The 18,427-nt window shown below is 51.7% G+C and overlaps 8 protein-coding genes across 8 annotated transcripts; 6 read left to right on the top strand and 2 right to left on the bottom strand.

Moving 5' to 3' along the window:
- Window positions 1–287: 287 nt before the first annotated feature.
- CC1G_07842 (hypothetical protein) lies at window positions 288–691 on the bottom strand (the record flags this gene model as incomplete). The annotated part of the gene is made up of 3 exons (XM_001838599.2): window positions 288–384; window positions 443–534; window positions 614–691. 3 exons carry the CDS (start codon window positions 689–691, stop codon window positions 288–290), a joined length of 267 nt encoding a protein of 88 aa, XP_001838651.2.
- A 1,060-nt stretch (window positions 692–1,751) lies between these two features.
- Window positions 1,752–3,830, top strand: CC1G_07841 (hypothetical protein; the record flags this gene model as incomplete). The annotated part of the gene is made up of 9 exons (XM_001838598.2): window positions 1,752–1,868; window positions 1,925–2,073; window positions 2,140–2,193; window positions 2,248–2,274; window positions 2,334–2,769; window positions 2,846–3,228; window positions 3,362–3,428; window positions 3,525–3,574; window positions 3,629–3,830. 9 exons carry the CDS (start codon window positions 1,752–1,754, stop codon window positions 3,828–3,830), a joined length of 1,485 nt encoding a protein of 494 aa, XP_001838650.2.
- Window positions 3,831–4,523: 693 nt separating this feature from the next.
- On the top strand, window positions 4,524–6,328 carry CC1G_07840 (hypothetical protein; the record flags this gene model as incomplete). The annotated part of the gene is made up of 4 exons (XM_001838597.1): window positions 4,524–4,594; window positions 4,643–4,742; window positions 4,794–5,223; window positions 5,274–6,328. The coding sequence occupies 4 exons, from the start codon at window positions 4,524–4,526 to the stop codon at window positions 6,326–6,328; spliced, it is 1,656 nt and encodes a 551-aa protein (XP_001838649.1).
- A 999-nt stretch (window positions 6,329–7,327) lies between these two features.
- CC1G_07839 (hypothetical protein) lies at window positions 7,328–7,559 on the bottom strand (the record flags this gene model as incomplete). The annotated part of the gene is made up of 2 exons (XM_001838596.1): window positions 7,328–7,484; window positions 7,549–7,559. The coding sequence occupies 2 exons, from the start codon at window positions 7,557–7,559 to the stop codon at window positions 7,328–7,330; spliced, it is 168 nt and encodes a 55-aa protein (XP_001838648.1).
- A 3,183-nt stretch (window positions 7,560–10,742) lies between these two features.
- On the top strand, window positions 10,743–11,823 carry CC1G_07838 (hypothetical protein; the record flags this gene model as incomplete). The annotated part of the gene is made up of 2 exons (XM_001838595.2): window positions 10,743–11,381; window positions 11,440–11,823. Exons 1-2 carry the CDS (start codon window positions 10,950–10,952, stop codon window positions 11,821–11,823), a joined length of 816 nt encoding a protein of 271 aa, XP_001838647.2. The 5' UTR covers window positions 10,743–10,949.
- Window positions 11,824–12,234: 411 nt separating this feature from the next.
- Window positions 12,235–14,854, top strand: CC1G_07837 (iron-sulfur clusters transporter ATM1; the record flags this gene model as incomplete). The annotated part of the gene is made up of 10 exons (XM_001838594.2): window positions 12,235–12,465; window positions 12,514–12,625; window positions 12,676–12,862; window positions 12,912–12,993; window positions 13,042–13,130; window positions 13,182–13,269; window positions 13,322–13,496; window positions 13,547–14,238; window positions 14,292–14,412; window positions 14,468–14,854. The coding sequence occupies 10 exons, from the start codon at window positions 12,235–12,237 to the stop codon at window positions 14,668–14,670; spliced, it is 1,980 nt and encodes a 659-aa protein (XP_001838646.1). The 3' UTR covers window positions 14,671–14,854.
- A 641-nt stretch (window positions 14,855–15,495) lies between these two features.
- Window positions 15,496–15,654, top strand: CC1G_14361 (hypothetical protein; the record flags this gene model as incomplete). Its single annotated transcript, XM_002911316.1, has 1 exon — window positions 15,496–15,654. The coding sequence occupies one exon, from the start codon at window positions 15,496–15,498 to the stop codon at window positions 15,652–15,654; it is 159 nt and encodes a 52-aa protein (XP_002911362.1).
- A 561-nt stretch (window positions 15,655–16,215) lies between these two features.
- On the top strand, window positions 16,216–18,014 carry CC1G_07836 (hypothetical protein). Its single transcript, XM_001838593.2, has 6 exons — window positions 16,216–16,701; window positions 16,837–17,026; window positions 17,088–17,309; window positions 17,372–17,607; window positions 17,678–17,899; window positions 17,955–18,014. The coding sequence occupies exons 1-5, from the start codon at window positions 16,573–16,575 to the stop codon at window positions 17,786–17,788; spliced, it is 888 nt and encodes a 295-aa protein (XP_001838645.2). The 5' UTR covers window positions 16,216–16,572; the 3' UTR covers window positions 17,789–17,899; window positions 17,955–18,014.
- The last annotated feature ends 413 nt before the right edge of the window (window positions 18,015–18,427 follow it).

Below are 18,427 nucleotides of genomic sequence, written 5' to 3'. Positions count from 1 at the left end.
CACAAATGCATACGTTTCGAGCTGTACTTGACATGTCTGAGACTATTTAAAGAATTACTGCGGATTCGGTATTAAAATGTTGAGAATGTTATGATACGTGGAATATATGTAGCCAAAGTCTAGTCGTGCACAAACATAGGAGAGAAGCCGGGTGAGGGCATGCGTTAATGGAATTGTCCTTGTTCTAGATCATAGTTTCACTGGAATCGTTGCAGGAAAGTCTCGTCCAGGGAGGCCTCCGAGAATGTCGTTCATGTTTGGCGTCGTTACGCCTCAAAGCGAGACGCCTACGCCTCGAGCACACGTTGATTGGTAACACAGTCCTCGAACTCAGCCACGAGTTCATCTTCGTTCACCGAAGGTTTGACCTCGACGTACAACGGCCTGGCCAACAGATTAGCAAAGAGCAGTCAGAAGTGTGGGATAGAGTTTAAAGCCTCACTTTGAGCATGGGGGCTGCACACTCCAGCAATTGTGGGGCTCCCGTTGTCGATGTTGCATGCTACCACGGCAGGACTCGGATTGGCAAATGTCCTGCGAATGAAGTTGAACGTTGAACGTCGAAGCCGATCGCGAATCGCGACAAGCGAACAAAGGGAACGGAGAGACTTACATGTGCGCTATCGGGGAGTGTCAAGGTAGTGGATTCCCCGGGAGAGACCTCGAACGTTGCGTAGTAGATTTTGCACATGTTTGAAGGGAAGATAAAAGTCGAAGACCGAGACAGGGAGTATTTGGGAGGTTGGTTGCTGGCAATCGACGTGGTGGCTTCAGGCCTCTTTATACTATTAGAGGGAGCACATGAAGGCTATACAGGCATGAAAGACGCGTTGTTTGAGCCGAGTAGTCGGTCAGCAGCAATACTGTCAAGAAGGGTGGTCGCAAGGCAGCTAACCCGTAGTGCATTGTCCAGCTGCGCTCTCGTCCGTTGCTGAGCGGTTGCAAACAGGATCTTCTCTATCGTAGACAAGCCGTCAATCCCATTCTATTCAGAGCCACAATTATCACAAGCAACCACTATTGTTGATTCCAGTACGTCGAGTGGTTCGGGGTTTGTTCATCCACCCTTTTCATCAGGCTAACACATGTGTGCACGGTATTGTTTCGGGACTCCAATAGGCGCCGTGAAATATGAACGGCAGGAGGTAAGCCGGGTGGCTCGAAGCTGCTTGTCGAGGTTGTGGGCGTCAAATGAGTCTACAGCACTGAAGTCAGCACGCAAGCAAGTACAATATGCTGCTCACAGCTTTGTTTTCGTACCTTGTAAAGCGCTCAGTCGCCGTCGTTCTACAGTGTCGCTACTGGATGTGCGAGTAGTCTTCAGCGACGTAACCATGGGTCCACACAGCAGCGTTTAATATCACCTTCTGAACACACATGCAATTATCTGGCGTCGTCAAGCAAAAAGTGGTGGTGGAAGTTGAAGAAAAAGGCGCCCTTGGCGCTAGCCGGGTTGAACCCTGGGGACTTCGGTAACTGCCGAGGCAGACGCAGGGCCGTGTTCGAACCTCGATGAGGTCGGTTTTTAAGTTGGTCTCTTCTACTCCTCACCTCTGTCTTAGCGCGCATGCAATGGAGTGGGTTTCCGTCCTCAAGCCATGTTACCAGTGTGTTATCGGAGCCCAATGCTACAGTAATAATGTTGCAACTTATCGACACGCCCAACCCATCAGGCAGGCGAAGGTCTATGATGGCAATCACGTCGGCGCTCGGCGCCTAAAATCTATTGGTCGAAAAGGCACCGCAACAATATGGTCCCTGACAACCGGAATCTAAAATGCATTCACGTCGTCAGCATCCGCAACGTCTCTTGCCTTCTGCCCTCAGGAAACTCACCAAGACATGGCACAGTCCTGCAAAACCCCTTTGTAAGTGATGTCTATTCTATATACAAGTCTCGACAACTGACGTTCCCGTTGATTAGAGCCTCTTGGCAGCTGCCTCTGGTTGCAGATGGGCACTCCCCGTCAGAGTGAGTGTCCCAAATAGTTCTCGAGGAGACATTTGGACCCTTACCGATGCAAGAAAGGACCTTGGGCATGAGCAACAGGAGAAACTTCGACCGCCGCCAATGTAAGGGCGTTCCGTCCTGACAGCTGGGTGTGACCACTCAAGTACTCATTAACATTCCCCTCTCAGACCCGTCGGTTCTTCAGATTCTCAACTATCAGATACGTCGTCAAACTCCCAGTCGTACGTATACGCGATGCAGAGATCACAGTCAGGTTGAATTGACGAGCACGCCAGACTTCCGCCGAAAACAACAACAGCTGTGTAAGCAGCCTTCGTAGAAGTATCAATTACCATCTGAACCCTCAGGCCTCACCTCCCAGATTTGCAAGGTCGTCCTCGATTCACACAGACTACGGGAACGAAAAGGGACAATGGAACCAAGACCTAGCACATATCAGCGGCCACTTCAACACGCCTCCAGATCACTGTCGCGACTGCCATGCCAGCCTGAAGTGCCGGGAAGGACCCAACACTTCCTCAAGTTCTCGAAGTTTGCCTCTTCAATACGCGCCGTGTTCCGACGATAGCCCTCTCTTCCAGTTCCTCGTCAAATGGAACGTGATTATGAACGTGGTCCTGCAGCTCGTCACCATCATCGCTGCCTTCGTGTTTGGAGCCTGGGCTATCAAGTCGTACGCCGCGGCGGAGAAGGCAAACATCCTGGCAAAAGCTGCGATTGAGCAGAGCGAGTGGTCGAATAAACTCGCACTCTTGGCCCTATGTCACGAGGCGAGGTTCTCCAATGACGTTGAACGGGTGAGCAGGACGTTTTCTTTTTGGATACACTAGATGAGCGTTTTGTGCTGATTGGCGACGTGCGGTCAATGAATAGGACCAGGCCATCTTCGATACGGATCCTTGCTCTGCCGTGTTCCAACGAGCATCACTCGAGAAGCTCATAGACGCCGCTTTCCCTCCGGCAGCAGGGGTGCCTTCTCCAGCGCCTTCGGCCACATCCTCCACCGAAGTCGAATCAGGCCTTCCAAGTTCAACTGGGTCTGCACCCGACTCCCCAATCTCACCCACCCTTCCGTCGCCCAGTCTATCCCCGACTCGTTCGTCGGGCTCTCAACTCGGAACTACGCCGACCACGGCTCCTTCGCCAACAGAGGCCTCGAGCGACTGGAATATTGGAAACGGGAGAGGAGAACTTCCAGAACAAGGGGAGATGTCACTGGAGAAGATCATTGGAGTTGTGGTGGGCTCCGTGACCGGGTTCGCAGCTGTGGCAGCTGGGGTATCATATTTCCTTTATCTGAGGATGAGCCGTCGGTAGTACTCATAACTAGGAGTTTACCTAGACACATGGACTATGTATTTACTTGGTTTAATGGTGGTCTTTTTCTAGCCTAACCTTTCTGAGCGTCTCGGACCTCTGGGTTGATGGGGCTGCGCCGCTGTGGTATTATCAGAAGGTACGTATGTATACCGGTGGAGTTTGCGCACCGAAGATGTCTTAAGCTTCTCTATCGCCTCTTGTATCCGCAAGTGCGACCTGCCACTCCTTATAGGCCCAGAAAGTGGCCTATTGTCTCTCTACCCTCTCAATCTTTTCCACAAGGTCAGTCCCCCCAGCTCCGTCGCCTCAGAAGGGCTCACAGTCTGTAATCTGCAGCAGCATGGTCTTCTTCAGCAAGTTGGTCCTCTTGACTTTAACCACCATCATCGCCAGTGCTTCTGCACTCCCTCAATCGGGAACCGTGCCTCCACAGTTCCAATGCAATCGCAACTGCTACATTCAATTCACCCCATGCAACGAGATTTCTCATCCAGCTTATGACAACGGGTGCTGGAGGTGCTGCTTGAACAAGCCGTGAATTCACTGTCTGGTTACATTGATATATGAGTAGAGACCATGGTTCAATGAAACTGAACTTTTGTAATACAAGCACGGCCTTCTTACCTTGAGTCGTCGGTCTTAACTTTGGCTAAGTCTTTGAGGTGTAACTTTGCTTCACAAGGACCAAAGCGATCCACAAGTTGCCGCTCTGTGCCGCACTTTGCTTGGTTTCGAGGCCCCTAAACAACAAAGATTCTGTCCCCTTTGATCTTCACCTCAAACTTGCCTCTTTCTCCGAGTTTTATACCTTAATTTGCCTCTGGACCCATTTACCGTCGGTAATCTGGTCGCCCAGACCACTGTATATGGGATACTACAGCACCTTGTCAAAGGAACTGTGTTATCTTATCTGAGCGGCCAAGCCGCGATCATCAGACTTGGTCACAGCCCCGTTGAGTCTTCGGATCCCGGCCGCATTGCATTTTGGAGGAAACCATCACAGTCAAGGGCACCAACAAGTCACGACACCGCCCGCTGTGGCTCAAGAACAAAGCCTAGCTTGAACAAGCTCTTCGAATATCGACATGCTTGCGCCTTGACTTCCCTCCTTACTAGGACGATCTGAACAACTTTGATCTGCCCACACCATACCGCAGGGGAACGTTGTTGAATCACCAGATATACTTCTGGTCATCTTGTCGCCGTCGTAGTACCTGACAAACTATTCGAGATGGCAGCCACGACGTATGTCACTGCGAAGCCGACTGCAGTCGCCCAAGCACAAATCACCATTGACCATCCGTGAGTTCTACCTGAACCGTTCAAAGTTTCGTCCTAAAACGTCTTCAGGCAACTACGTGACCTAATAGTATGTCCTCAAGAACAAGGTGTGGTCACCTATGTGAGGGACAGAGAGATTGTCGAGCAGAACCTTAATCTCCCGAACGCTGTAAGCTCCACCTTTGCTCTTGGCCCGCGCAATTCTGACCTAGCGACGTAGCCTATACGAACGCTTGTCCGCACTATCATGTTTCCTCCGTCTTCGCTCACAGCGATGGCTCTCGGGAACAACAATGAAGACACACTCCTAGCTGCCGGAGGTTCGTGGGAAGCCAACCTCCATCTCTCCTACCACCAGCCATCTGGCGCTGCGCCACTTTGGCAATACAACTGCAGGCTGAGCGGAACCCTCAACAACTCTGTGCTTTTGACCCGCTCCAACTCGAGCAGCTGCGAACCACGTGTCGGCGTAACGAATAATGACCAAACGTTCAGGCTGTACGACTGCGCGATCCGGAGACAGCCTCTCGATTGGAGACCCACCACGGCCGATGACCACATCGACAGGGAGAATTGGCAGGATGAGAGGCTGAACAACGCAAGGTTGGAATGCGTCGGTGCGCTGAAGCTGGATACTTGCATCAACTACGGTGTGTACATCGTCTCTGAGTCATCCAACCAAGTCTCATGTCCACCACAGCTTCGATGTCACCTTCCGGTCGGATGATTGCGACTGTCGGCGATTCGGGGAATGTATATCTTCACCATGTGAGCGGCTCTTCGCGTGTAACATACCGGCCCGTCGCGACTATTCCTTTACCTCTTCCCGCCAACACGCCTCCACACTATCCGACGACGCGTCCATCGACTTTCACCGCTGCGTTTGCTGCTGCCTGGTCCAAGGATGGGAGCAAGTACGCTGTTGGCTCACAAGAGGGAGTTGTAGGGGTCTGGGATATCCGGAGTACGAAACCGCTGAAGGTGTTCCAGGTGGACAAGATGCGAGGGATGGGGGCAGGTGGCTTGGGAGCCTCGCCCGCTGGCTGGATCTCGTGGGACCCGTCGCATTGGTTTGTCAACACCGCGCCATCATGGAGCGTCCGAAACGTGAAGTTCGGAGGTGATGAGAACGGTCTGAACGAGACGCTCGTCTTCGCAGAACATACCTCGCTCATTCACCTTGTCGATGGGAAGACGTTTGAGGAAGAGGCTGTGATTCATGTGCCGACGACGATGAGCGAGCCTCCTCCGCCTTCGCCGCCTATCATGTCAGTATCGGATCCCCTCGACGCGCCGCTTGACCTCATCCACCTGGACCTCCCCCCTGTGGTCAACGCCATCTCGACATACACATATTCATTCAACCCCGTACCTGATCAAGTGCCCATTGGTTTACCGCCTGGAGCGTATTCGATGCCTCTCTGGGATGACGAAAGCAGTGACGACGACGACGACAACGATGACAATGATCAGGATGAGCAAGACCACCATTCTCCAACGCCTGTTCCTCAAGAAGTTCCTCAGGCTTCAGCTTCACCCTCGACTCCCCCGGTGCCTGAACGCATACCTGCCCGTTTACCCAACTCGACCATTTTCAACGGGTACCGATTCTCGTCACCCGAATTCGAGTACGAGGAGGACCTACATATTGCTGGTGTATGCTTCTCCCCGACTGGGAAGTCGCTGTACGTGGGTACGACACAGGGAGTTGTCGAGTACGGGATGGTGGACCGACGACAGCGTGGGCTTTCCTAGACCATCGCTCATTGCCGGCTGGTCGGGAATTTGTGTGTATAATGGGCTATTGGGGTTTTTGCCCTTTCAGTTGCTTTTCTCCCTTCCTTGGATTGTCTTGCATGCTCTAATCGTCGCGTTCGCCCGCGATATCCGTTGTATTTCTAGGTTCTTTCTTCCCTTTTACTATGGTCTGACGCTTTCGCATAGTTTGCATGGACACCCACCCACTAATCGTCTCGCTCTTGCTCTGTATGTATTAAGTACCATCGTCTGCGAAATGAATGGATTCTTGTTGACGTTATTTCGATACGCCCGTCTCCGTATCTAGAGGCCTTGAACAAAGATCAGGGTTCGGGGGCTGCAGGTGTGCAATGCTACATGGCCCATGGACGATTCCCGATTAACAAGAAAACCTCGGGCCGCAGATCTCTGGCCCACGAACGGCGTCAGAAAACGCGGGCCGTTCAATCGTTTGGCCAGTGCCGGTTTGGGATCACACGTCCCACTCACAGGGGCTGCGAAGCGTGGAGTAAGAAGGGGGCTTAAAATAGGCGCCCAGGAGTAGCTTGGGGAGTGGGAACTCAAACTCACTTCTGTTGTGCACGCCGAAGACAATCCCGAGTGCAGTGGAGCTACTTGAAAGTCAGCTTGCTTCGCGGGCGTCGGGAGTGCACTATTCTTGGAGGGAGTGCTTATATACTGCCATGATGCTTGTACTACGGGAAATTTTCTAGGCGACGGACTCGAGCTCGAACATCGGGAGAATGGAATAATTGAAAACAGGAATGTACTACAGATACATGGAAGGGAGGTGCTACAGGTATCGAGAAGGACGGGTGGATTATGGTGGTACCGGTCTAGGCATCCAACCCAACAAAAAGCGACTCGAAGGGGTGGGGTATCGATGAAAAAATCAACTGAAGGAAAGCTGAGGCAGGTTGCCTTAAAGCAAGTCAACTCTAGGGTTTTGCTCTAGAGCCAAGGCACTTGACTCGTCGTGAGGTGGGCGGGTGGAGTTTAGACCTTGAAGATGCAATCCTTGCTGTGGTATCCTCGTTCGCCGCAATGGCAGCATTGAGGGTCGACCTGAAGGATGGGAGTGCGGTCGTCGTTGGATTGGTTGCGGTCGGTGGGGACCCCGGCGATGATGGCCTTGGAGAAGGTAGCAGAGATCCTGTGTTCGAGCCAATTCAATACACGGGCGTTCGCAAGCACAAGAAACGGAGCGAGAGACGTACATTGGGGACATTGTGTTGAGTGCTGTGGTTGAGAATCGAGATGAGGATTGGTGGAGACCGAAGAGCGGTATAGGTGCTATATATGGGCTGATGGTGTGTAGTGACCCGTGACTGGTGCGCCTGTGACGGTTTAACTTCAAGTGAGGAGGCAGTAGGGAGATGGAATGTTTAAGAACGTGCCTTGGAGAGTGCTGTAAGAACACCGGTGGTGGATTGGAGTGCGAGTTCTGGTGGGAAGGGAGAGCAATCCTGTAATGACTTATACTGTTTCGAACGATGAGCGCTTGTGCCACGCTACCGTATGCCACCGTAAAGACACATGTAAAAGACCTGGACCGGGAGCTGTGACCTTACCGCAGGGTATATGGCAAGTCCTTCTGTCCCTGTGGCATTAACGTCATGAAGGTTGCTGTTAAGTGATATCGGAGGACCTGGCTAAGAATGATCGGAAACTGGGAGTTCTAGATGAAGGGAGAGAGAGCCAAGAATTAAAAACATGAGGCTTTCGTGGTTACAGAGCTGGTCTGTTCGTATGAAATTTTTAAGTATCGCGTCCTTCGTCGACGTCATAGCTGCAAGGACATAGGTAGATTGGAGTAGAGGGTCTTGAATCTGTGGGATGATGGATCTTGCCGACGGGCACGAGGCGATTGCTAGCTGTTATGCTGACAGGCGCTGGGGGCGCTCGTGTGGAAGCTATGCATAGTAAGCATGCGGAGTCACTGGACCCTCGTCAAAGGGATGTAGTGCTGTGTAATATACTTGAGTATCTTACGTTGGCTATGAGAAAACAGGAGGTTCAGCTCTCTTCCCCGGACGAGGCGGTGGCAGTAACAATCCACCGAGTCCGCCTTCTCTTACCTTCTCTTCCAACCTTGAACTTTCAGGCACCACACTACGGCTAGGCTGTAGTTCCAGGCAATATTTTGTTTTTTGCTCGAGGGAGCTGTTTCTCCTATTACATCACTCGCAGTATCATTCCGAGCCTTTACGTAAGTAAAGATCGGTTTTTCAGAGTCGTAGGGACCCCTCGCCAAGCGTGCGCCGAGCTTTGTATTATAACCATTAGGGAATTGTGTGATTGCCCTTGCCTGCCGATTGATATCATCAGCCGAGGACTGGCAACTCCCGACACAGGGAAGGAGGAGTGTTGCCGCAAAGTGAAGGTACCTTGAGGTCCCAATTTTGAAGTTCGACGACCCTTATTGAAGGTTTACAGCGGTATACATTACACGGACAGAGGGCAATCACCGACCCAGTTACCCAGATGTGTGAGTTTAGTAACAACCACTAACACGCGCGCGAGGCGAGCCTAATTTTTGATGCGCGCCAGGTTGTGGCCGCGGTTCGAACCCGGTCGTACCAGATTTGCCCCAGGTCGCGTAATCAAATCGTTTACCTAGGCTGAGACCCAAGTCACCTCTCAATAAAACATACCTGAAGCAGTCCCCCATGACAAGCGCTCAAAATTGATACAAGAGCTCGGGCTCGAGGCCAGGGCTGCTTTCGGAGAGCTGAGAAAACACCTCGAAAGGAACTGCTAAGCGATTGAAGGAATTCGACGATAGAGAATATGACATTGAGATCGAGATGGAGGGAGAGATGGACGAAGCTTTGGGTGGGACACGATTGCTTGGCGCCTCATGTTCCCTATATGGCTTATCTATAGACAGATTAGATTAGATGCCGAAATCGAGGTTGACGTTTTTTCCTGCTCCCTCTTGGCTCCCTCAGTTTTGAGAATTTCTGACAGCTGTTGGACGTCGGTTTGAGAACGCGATAGCTGCAGGTCGCATATTGATCATATGTAATGCAAACCACTGTAAGGTCGCCTTGAGGTCGCCAGCAAACTCGGGGCTGATAAGGCTTGGCGCTGTGTTGACAAGACTTGGGAAGCATCCAGCTGTCTTCAGGGAGGTTGTGCTAATTGTTTTGTATTGACGCTGGTCTGATACAAACATGTAATAAAAGGCTCGTACCTGCCGTGCTTGCAACGGCCCTCTACACCAAGTTGACTTCGAAAGACACAGGGGTCTCTTCTAGGGGCGAGCGGAGTGTGAATTTTAGGCGCCTGCTTGCAACCCTGCCAGCCGCGAAATCGGGATGCCCTGTATCGACTTCTGCTGTCTTCTGACTAACCAGGCCACTTTCAGGAGAAAAGAGAATGTGATTAAAGGTGAAATAAGGTAGTTACAGAAGAAGGCAAATGGTCAGAATTATTAAAACGAAACAGATGTACTGCGCGACGAAGTATTGGAAATGGCGACTCGGAGTGTCGAGAAAGCGAGTGTAAGCATAATCGAAGAAAACAAGAAGGTTCTTGGGAGGGACCAGATCATGAGCCAGAACTAGTGCCACTGGAGCCGGTGCCGCCTGTGGAATTGAACGGGCAATTGGCGGAATGCGACCCCCTATAGCCGCAGCTGCAGCATTGAGGTGAGGACATGGTGTCTACAGGAATGTGCATGAAAGCTGCTGCACATGGCATCGAGTTAGTATCCCTCTCACACATATATACTGCTACTAACGTGACTAGACGTACCTTTGGACAATCACTTCGAGGAGTTTGGTGGGCGATGAATATGCGGCTTAGTGGATGAATCGCCGTTGAGACTTGAAAGTTGTTAAAGGTATACTGTCGAGAATTATCTATGTTGTCCATGCCTTTTATACTCTGAGAGAGGGGCCCCTTTGTAGACCACTGTCCTGGTGCGGCATTCACCGCACAGTAGTCATCGGGAGGCTGTTACTTTAGGCGTTGTCATGTATTTGAGAGAAGAGCTGTAAAATTACAGAGACAAGGAGTCACAGCGTGCCTCCATCTGATACACATGAAGGATTCGGTTCGAGGAACATTGAACGGTGGAAGCCCCAAAACTTGATGGCGTTGGCATGTATTTGAATGAGGAGCTGTTACATTTCAGACATAATAGAGTCACACCGCCTGCTTAATACACGAGGCCTTTGACTCACACCTTGTCACTGGGGAAATGTGCAGAGCTCATGTACCATTTGAAGGATTCGCTTGATGCCTCTTGTTTTCATGACTCAGATCAGCAATCATCTACTCGATCGGCTCGACGACGAGTCGCTCATCGACCTACCTGTGAGTGGATGATGTGTTTGTTGTGGTTTGCTGCTCGTTGATCCGTTGGAATGGTAGACGCACCACCGGCCACTTCCACCTCGTCCCACAACCACCTCCCGTTCGACCTCAGTGCCTACGTCCTCCGTCCTCCCAGACACCAGCGCAACACCTGCCGCCGACGGCACTGGTCCCCTTGAGACGCGCGGACTTGGACAGGAGACACCACCAGGAGTTGGATCAGGCGCTCACTGTGGCCGAACAGGCCCAAGAGGAAGTACAGACTTTAAAGAGTGAAGTGGCCGCGACGGTCCATATGGCACTCTGCGAAAGGAAGAGGCTTCAGGACGAGTTAAAGAGGGAGAGGAAGGAGAAGAAGGAATTAAAGGCGCGAGAGAAAAGGCAGAAGGAGGAGCGGGAGCGGGATCAGCAAGAACGGTGGAAGCTCATGCTTGAGGAAGTGAATCGGGAGCGGAAAGCTGCACTCGAGGAATGGGAGACGAAGTGGACAGCCAAGCTTGAGGAGCAAGAAAAGAAATGGAAGGCTACCATTGAGGAAATGAAGCAGGAGCAAGAAAAGAAATGGAAGGCTACCATTGAGGAAATGAAGCAGGAGCAAGAAAAGAAATGGAAGGCTACCATTGAGGAAACGAAGAAGGAGCAGGAGCTGGAAAATGAGCGGTGGAGAGAGGAAGAAAAGAAATGGAAGGCCACCATTCAAGCTACTGTCCAACATCTTGTCAACAAGGTAAGTTCCCCCCCCCATAGCCCCAATCGCTTCCTTACTGAATTCGTAAATCTGCTAGGACGTCGAAGCCCTCGACAAGATCCGCCTCCGGAATCTTCTCAACCGAGCGCAGGAGAAAATTCTCGTAGACTGCGGCCTCGTCCACGAAAGCGCCTCTCCCGAAACATTTCGCTCGCAATGGCAAGCTATTTTCCAGGGTGTTCGTTCGAACCGCGCCCAACACCTGCGGGCCTACTTCAAATCAACCAACGCGCCAAAATCCGTCCTCGCGCTGTTGGCGTCCGATGAAACCTTGGCACTTCTCGCGGAGGAGGATAGGATGGAAGGAAATTTGGCCGCTCATCCAGCCATAACGGCTCGACGTCCTTATGAGGAGGTGATTGGAAGGGCCTTGGCCGAAGCCAGGGATGCTTTCACGCAGTTACTGGATTATATCATCTGATCTCGAAGTTAGAATGTCATCTGTATGCTGAAGAGTACTGAGGAGTCGGGCTCGGAATAAGGGGATATTAGATGGAACCCTAACCCGAGCAGTGCAGCACGTCATTAGGCGATGCGGGCTGCCGTGAGCCATTTCTTGAACACTTACTTCGACCACCGACCACCTTAAAACTGGCGCTTGAACCGCCTGAGCAAGCCCATGTTATCTGTGAATGGGCTGGCAGGCACCAGGCTTGCCAGCTGGTGTCGTCATGGCCTTCTTGACAAGCCCGCCCTGGGTAGGACGCTGTCGTCCTCGTTGAAGCGAAATTTCGCGTCGCAAACGCCAGTTATCCCCCGGGGACCCATTAGAACGTTCAAGGGCACTCCAGGATTCGAATGGTCCCGTTGTCGACGCAGATTCTTTGGACACATGGCCAAGGAACCGGCTCCGAAGACAAACACCCCACCACCGTTCACCCAGTCGACCGGGCCAGGGAAAACCACAGAACAAAACGCCTCCAACGAGAACCCGACACGGGCAGAGCAGAGAAGGACGGATTGGATAATCGTGAAACGTCTCATGACGAACGTTTGGCCGAAGGATGACTGGAGAACCCGTGGGACGGTCGTCCTGGGCTTCATCCTCCTCATTTCAGCCAAGGTGCGTAGTTTCAGGCTATAGATTTCCACCGCTGACGCTGCACTACAGCTGCTAAATGTACAAGTGCCTCAACTGTTCAAATCTGTGGTCGATTCCCTGAACGTGGACATCACCTCCTCAACAACAGTATGGCTCCTGGCCGGAAGTCTAATCGTTGGATGTGCGTACTGGGGTTCCACTTCATTTCACATAGCTCAAGTCCCGGCGTAGATGGTTTCGCTCGTATTGGTGCAACCCTCTCAGGAGAGCTTCTCAACGCTGTATTCGCCAACATTGGTCAACGCGCCATTCGAAAGGTTGCACGCGAGACATTTGAACACCTACTTAACCTCGACCTTCGGTTCCATCTGTCACGACAAACGGGCGGTTTGACACGAGCTATCGATCGTGGTACGAAGTGCGTCTGTTTACCTTATTGACCGAAGGCATACTAACTTTGGGTTCAGAGGAATCACTTTCCTCATTCAAGCCATCCTCTTCCGCATTGTCCCGACCGCGTTGGAGATTTCCTTGGTCTGCGGTATTCTGGTACGTCCAGTCAACTGCGCAGTTGAATCCCACTAATGCCTTGGTCAGACCTACAAGTTTGGATGGGACTTTGCTGCCGTCACTGCAGGAGCGATGATTCTCTACACCTGGTTCACTGTTCGAACGACATCTTGGAGGTAAGCCATTCACCAGATCGGCGGAGCAAGGGCTTACCCACCGCGGAACAGGACGCAGTTCAGAAGGCAAGCTAACAAGGCCGACAACAAAGCTGCATCAACTGCCGTGGACTCCCTCATAAATTTCGAGGCTGTCAAGGTAAGGTTTTCTGACTGTGGTTCATGCACTTGTCGTGCTTATACAGTATTAGCACTTCAACAACGAGAAATTTGAGATCAAGCAATATGACCGACATTTGGCTGAATATGAGAAGGCTTCAGTGAAGATCACCACTTCCCTTGCATACCTGAACTCGGGCCAGAACGTTATTTTCTCCAGTGCCCTCACGTTGGCCATGTTCCTCGCCGCTCAAGGTGTTGTCAATGGTAGGCTGGATGTTGGCTCTGAAAAACGCGTTACCTCAACCTTTTCGTAGGTACAATGACGGTCGGAGATGTGGTTATGGTCAACCAACTGATCTTCCAGTTGTCGCTCCCTCTCAATTTCCTCGGGACCATCTACCGAGAAATGCGACAAAACCTACTGGACATGGAAGTGCTCTACAGGCTCATCGAGGAAAACCACCCTGTGAAGGACAAACCAGACGCGAAGCCGCTCGCTCTGAAAGGGGGCTCCATCCGTTTCGAAAACGTCGCCTTCAGCTACCACCCCGACCGCCCCATCTTCCGAAACCTCTCTTTCACTGTTCCTGCTGGAAAGAAGGTTGCCATCGTCGGTCCGTCTGGATGCGGAAAGTCTACCGTCTTCCGCCTGCTCTTCCGCTTCTACGACCCTCATTCCGGCAAGATCTACATCGACGACCAGGAAATCACCAGTGTCCAACTTGAATCTCTTCGCAAAGCAATCGGCGTCGTCCCTCAAGATACCCCTCTGTTCCATCAAAACATCATGCATAACGTGCGGTACGGAAGGCTGGATGCGACTGACGAGGAGGTTATCGAGGCTACCAAGAAGGCCAACGTCCACAACACGATTGCGAAGCTTCCAGCCGGGTATGATACCCAAGTCGGTGAACGTGGGCTGATGATTAGCGGTGGGGAGAAGCAACGGTTGGCAGTCGCCAGAGTGCTGTTGAAGGACCCTGAGATTCTGTTCTTCGATGAGGCTGTAGGTCTTAATTCTTCGTGTGGTGTTTGCTGATACTGACGTTAGACTGGCAGACATCTGCGTTGGACGCTCATACCGAACACGAACTGATGAAAAACATCAACTCAATTCTGCATGAGAAGTCAAGGACGAGCATCTTCATTGCTCATAGGTTGCGAACTGTCGTCGAGGCCGGTACGTCACTCTTTTTATCTCTTTGATATGGAACTCAGCACGCTTGTGTCTTCAGATATGATTATCGTTCTCAAGGATGGAGAAGTGGTCGAGCAGGGCACTCATGACGAGCTCATGAATGCGCGCGGCCTCTACCACAGCATGTGGCAGCAGCAGGCGTCGCTGGAAGCGTCCGGTGCAGCGGAGGGCAGAGGGGAATTTGACGAGGCCCTGGCTCTTGCTGCTGAAGAACAGCGGAAACCCGCTCCAAAGAACTAGGCTCTGACTTTGTAAGAATCATGCTCGTCGGTGATGAGTAGCACTTTCCTCCGTCAATTATCTTACCCAGCATTAGAACGTTTCGCTTCACAACTACTCGTCATTCTTTGGTCGCTGCAGGACATGGACAAAGTTCCTTGAATTAGACATATCTATGCGTCGTTCCTTTAGCACTAATTATAATTAGCTCTGCCCATCTACATTCAGGCTTCGCAGATTTACTTGCTACCGAGGCATTGTATGGGTCGGGATTACAGGAACCCAGACGTTGGGCGACGATGCGGCGACGCCGCAGTGTAACATACAACATGGACCTAAGCATATCGAGGATGCATTTATTACTTGTTGGCCGTATCTTATCAGCCTGCACAGCGTATCAGAGCAGAATCCGCGAGCGCCTGGATTGCATTGGATTGTGGGATTCACGCGGAATCTGGCGAGAATTTAGCCACACGTCAGAATTTGCTCTCAATGCACACCAGAATCCGCATGCCAGAATTGAAGAAGATATAATGAATGCTAAATTCTCGCACACGACTGCAATTCGAGCGAAATTCTGCCTCCAGAATATGTGAGGCAAGACATTCTGGCATTCAGCGAGAATTCGGCGGAGATCTGACCGCTGTTAGATTCCACAGTTGTCACGCTTCTAAGTTCTGCGAGGCGAAAAGCGTTGATTTGATACAAGTCAATTCAAACTCCTACCGAAAGGTGGCTTGCAACATGCGCGAGGCTCCAATCCCTTCCAACGACTAGCACGACTCTTGATAGCTTGCACCCGCCACCACCTCTTCCAAGTTCCAGTTTCACAATATCATCACTGGAATGGCCTCCGCTATCGTACAGCGTGTCGAAAATTGCCTAGGAACTATTCGAATTTCGGTACCTGCGAGAAGTTGGGAAGCGGCCGCTGGCGGGAGCCTGGAAGTTGCGTTGGATTGGGCGTGGTTTTGGCAGCAGGCAGGGTTATGGGGACAGGAGTAAGGCGCTTAGCTGGAGGACTGTGGGCAGTGTGGGAGGACATAGAAGTTGGCCTGGCTGGCGGGGATGCGGCATGGGAGTCGTAGCTAGAGGGCTGGTAACTTAGCGTGGTTTTCGGAGTGTGGTTTTCGGAGTGTCGGCATTTCTGTAGTCGACTGTCGATGCCAAAAGAGGTCTCCGTGACTTTTCTGCTGGGTTTTGAGGCGAGAAAGCGTGGTCTGAAGGAGGAGGGGGCAATTTGGCGGGGTCGTGTACGGTGTCATTTGTACCTTGGGCTATATTTAGACCAATAATATCGATTTGAGCTGAATATACAGGAATGAAATGCAAGGGAAAAGTAGAATTTCTGGATTGCGCGCAACAGGGAAATGTGAGCGGCGTTGGATTATGCTGCATTCTGAGAGCCAGATTTCGTTCAAATGGTGTCTATATTCCCGACAATGAAGTGGAATGTAAAAAACGAGCGTTGTGGTCACATTCCATTTGGATTCCCGCTGGATTCCGGAATCTGAGCTCAATTTGGCGGCCCGCACATTCTACCTCGATACGCTGTGCTGAGAGAATACGATATGATGCTGATGGTCAGCCGACAGGGTGGCACAGGCCAGCACCGCCCGCGGCCACACCCCTTCTGGAGCTTTCTTGTCACCTGCCCACAATAGGGCATGGGTTTCCATGGGCGTCTCTAGACTACGTCCGTATTAGTCTGTGCCCACAGCTCATCCTTATACGACGCCCATCTCCCCTTTCCTTCTCCTCTTACCCGCTTTTCCTCTCCCTCTTCCCTCCCTCCCGACCCCGGTCTCCACTTCGAACGCTGCAGACGCTCAAGGATCTCATGCCAGCAAAGCATTGAAGGAATTCAAGACTTTCGAGTAGAGGAGAACTTGGCCTGCAGTGGACCAAAATAACCCGTCAACCATGTTGCGAATGAACGGGATCGAAGCTTGGATATCCGATGAAAACAAGAAACCCTTCCCCGTCTACGGTGTGCAGAAGGATCCTGAGGGTGGAGTGATTTCGTGCTGGATACCTTTCGAACCTGGTGCGGTAAGTGGTGGCTCTCCCTTGCATTCCTACCCCTTCGATCCTTTCGTCCGGCTACCCTAGCTCAAGCCCTGCCCATTTGCCATCGCCATCGGGATTTGCTCGTACTTCTAATTGCTGACACGTTCATCGCCGCAGACGTTCTCAATCCGGTGGAGAGATCTGGACGACATGCTCGACCTCGACATTGGAGGTTTCGTGTCCATGGACGGCTGCCCGTATGGCGGTCGTCTGATTCGCTCGAAGAGCTACGCGCCCGCAGTCTTCTCGCGTATCCCGACATCCCCGACGCTCAGTCGGCCACTGTCATTTCCCCTCCACTCGCCCAGTACGTTTCATAATACTTGGAAACATTCCTACCGCAGCCTGACGTTTGTCCCTTCTCGCAGACCACCAGGTTCGATCGCCCCTCGGTGGAACCATCGTTCTCGATGTTCACATCGTCTCGTCCGGCGAAACGAAGATCTATGAGGGCCTTTCAGACTACGCTGCCAAACGACTCTTGTGTTGCTCTCAAGCGCCTATCCTCACCTCCCTCCTCCCCTCAAGCTCCACTGAAGTAGCAAGTTTGGGCAAACTAGCGACTTTCATTTTCCACTACCGCACTCCGAGTGAGTTCTTTTTGCTATTGTGAGATGTTGCGACGGTTATCTCAACGGCCTCCTACAAACAGACTTCCTTCGGGCGTATGGTCTCGCGCCGGTTGACCTTCAGCCATCTTCACAGCAACAGCCATCGCCGCGAGTGGGCGACAAACGCTCGGCGACGGTGATGGGAAGTGATGACCATGACGACGACGATATTGGCCAAGGCTATTTTTATCCCGGCAGTATCGGGTATTCACCTGCGTCGAGTCCTACAACGCCTTCCCCTGGCCACCGCCCTTCCCATTATTCCACCCCTTACAGAGTAAGTGATCATCGTCCCGTCAGATGGTGGTTCGCCTTCTGATACTTACTGCCGACCCTGTTCCTTGCAGCCCAGAGAACTGTTATCAGCCTACACGTCCACTCCTTTAATCACCAATCCACTCGTTTCACCCTTGAACTTCCATCAAGAAACTCGGATATCAAAGCGCGCCAGATGCTGAAACGTTTTGTTACTCCCCATGGTCCCCGTTGTCGCATCCAAGTTGTACTCTCTATCCATTCCTACCATTGCTTCCACTTGCATCCTAAGGGCCAATCTGTGTTGTTTGGTAGTAAGTCTCGTTGCTCATGCCTTACAGATGCCCGTTTCTCACTGTTACATTCCAGATCTACTCTCTGGCGCTCTCCTCGGTTTTCGTGTATAAGCAACGGGCTTCGTATAATCAGTTTTTTAGCTGCACTCTCTTTAATCACGTCCATTCATTCACATACCATGTATTATCTATTACTATGCCCACTTGATGTAGGATACAGGGGTGCGAGCTTGGTAGTCTCGCACTCAGATCGTAGACGGAATGCATTGACTGTTTCTTTGAATAGATGGCGCAGAATCTTCCTATTCCCCGCATGCAGTGTGTGGCTTGAGGGTGAACTCCGATGATCGCTGATTCTACACGACCAGCTGGAAGTCATGGAAATAGGGATGGGCGTCCCTCCCTAAAGCTCGGGCAGACCCTTCTGTTCTGTCTCTTCACGAGCAGCTCTTACCTTTGCCACGCAAGGGTGAATTCTGATTGCAAGTAATGGAGATCAATGGACTGAGAATGGTCGGCATTGACTCTGATCCATGAGCAATGACC

The sequence above is a fragment of the Coprinopsis cinerea genome, assembly GCF_000182895.1.
Source record: "Coprinopsis cinerea okayama7#130 chromosome 4 map unlocalized cont3.4, whole genome shotgun sequence".
NCBI classification, from domain to species: domain Eukaryota; kingdom Fungi; phylum Basidiomycota; class Agaricomycetes; order Agaricales; family Psathyrellaceae; genus Coprinopsis; species Coprinopsis cinerea.
This window is presented reverse-complemented; position numbering and strand designations above follow the sequence as displayed.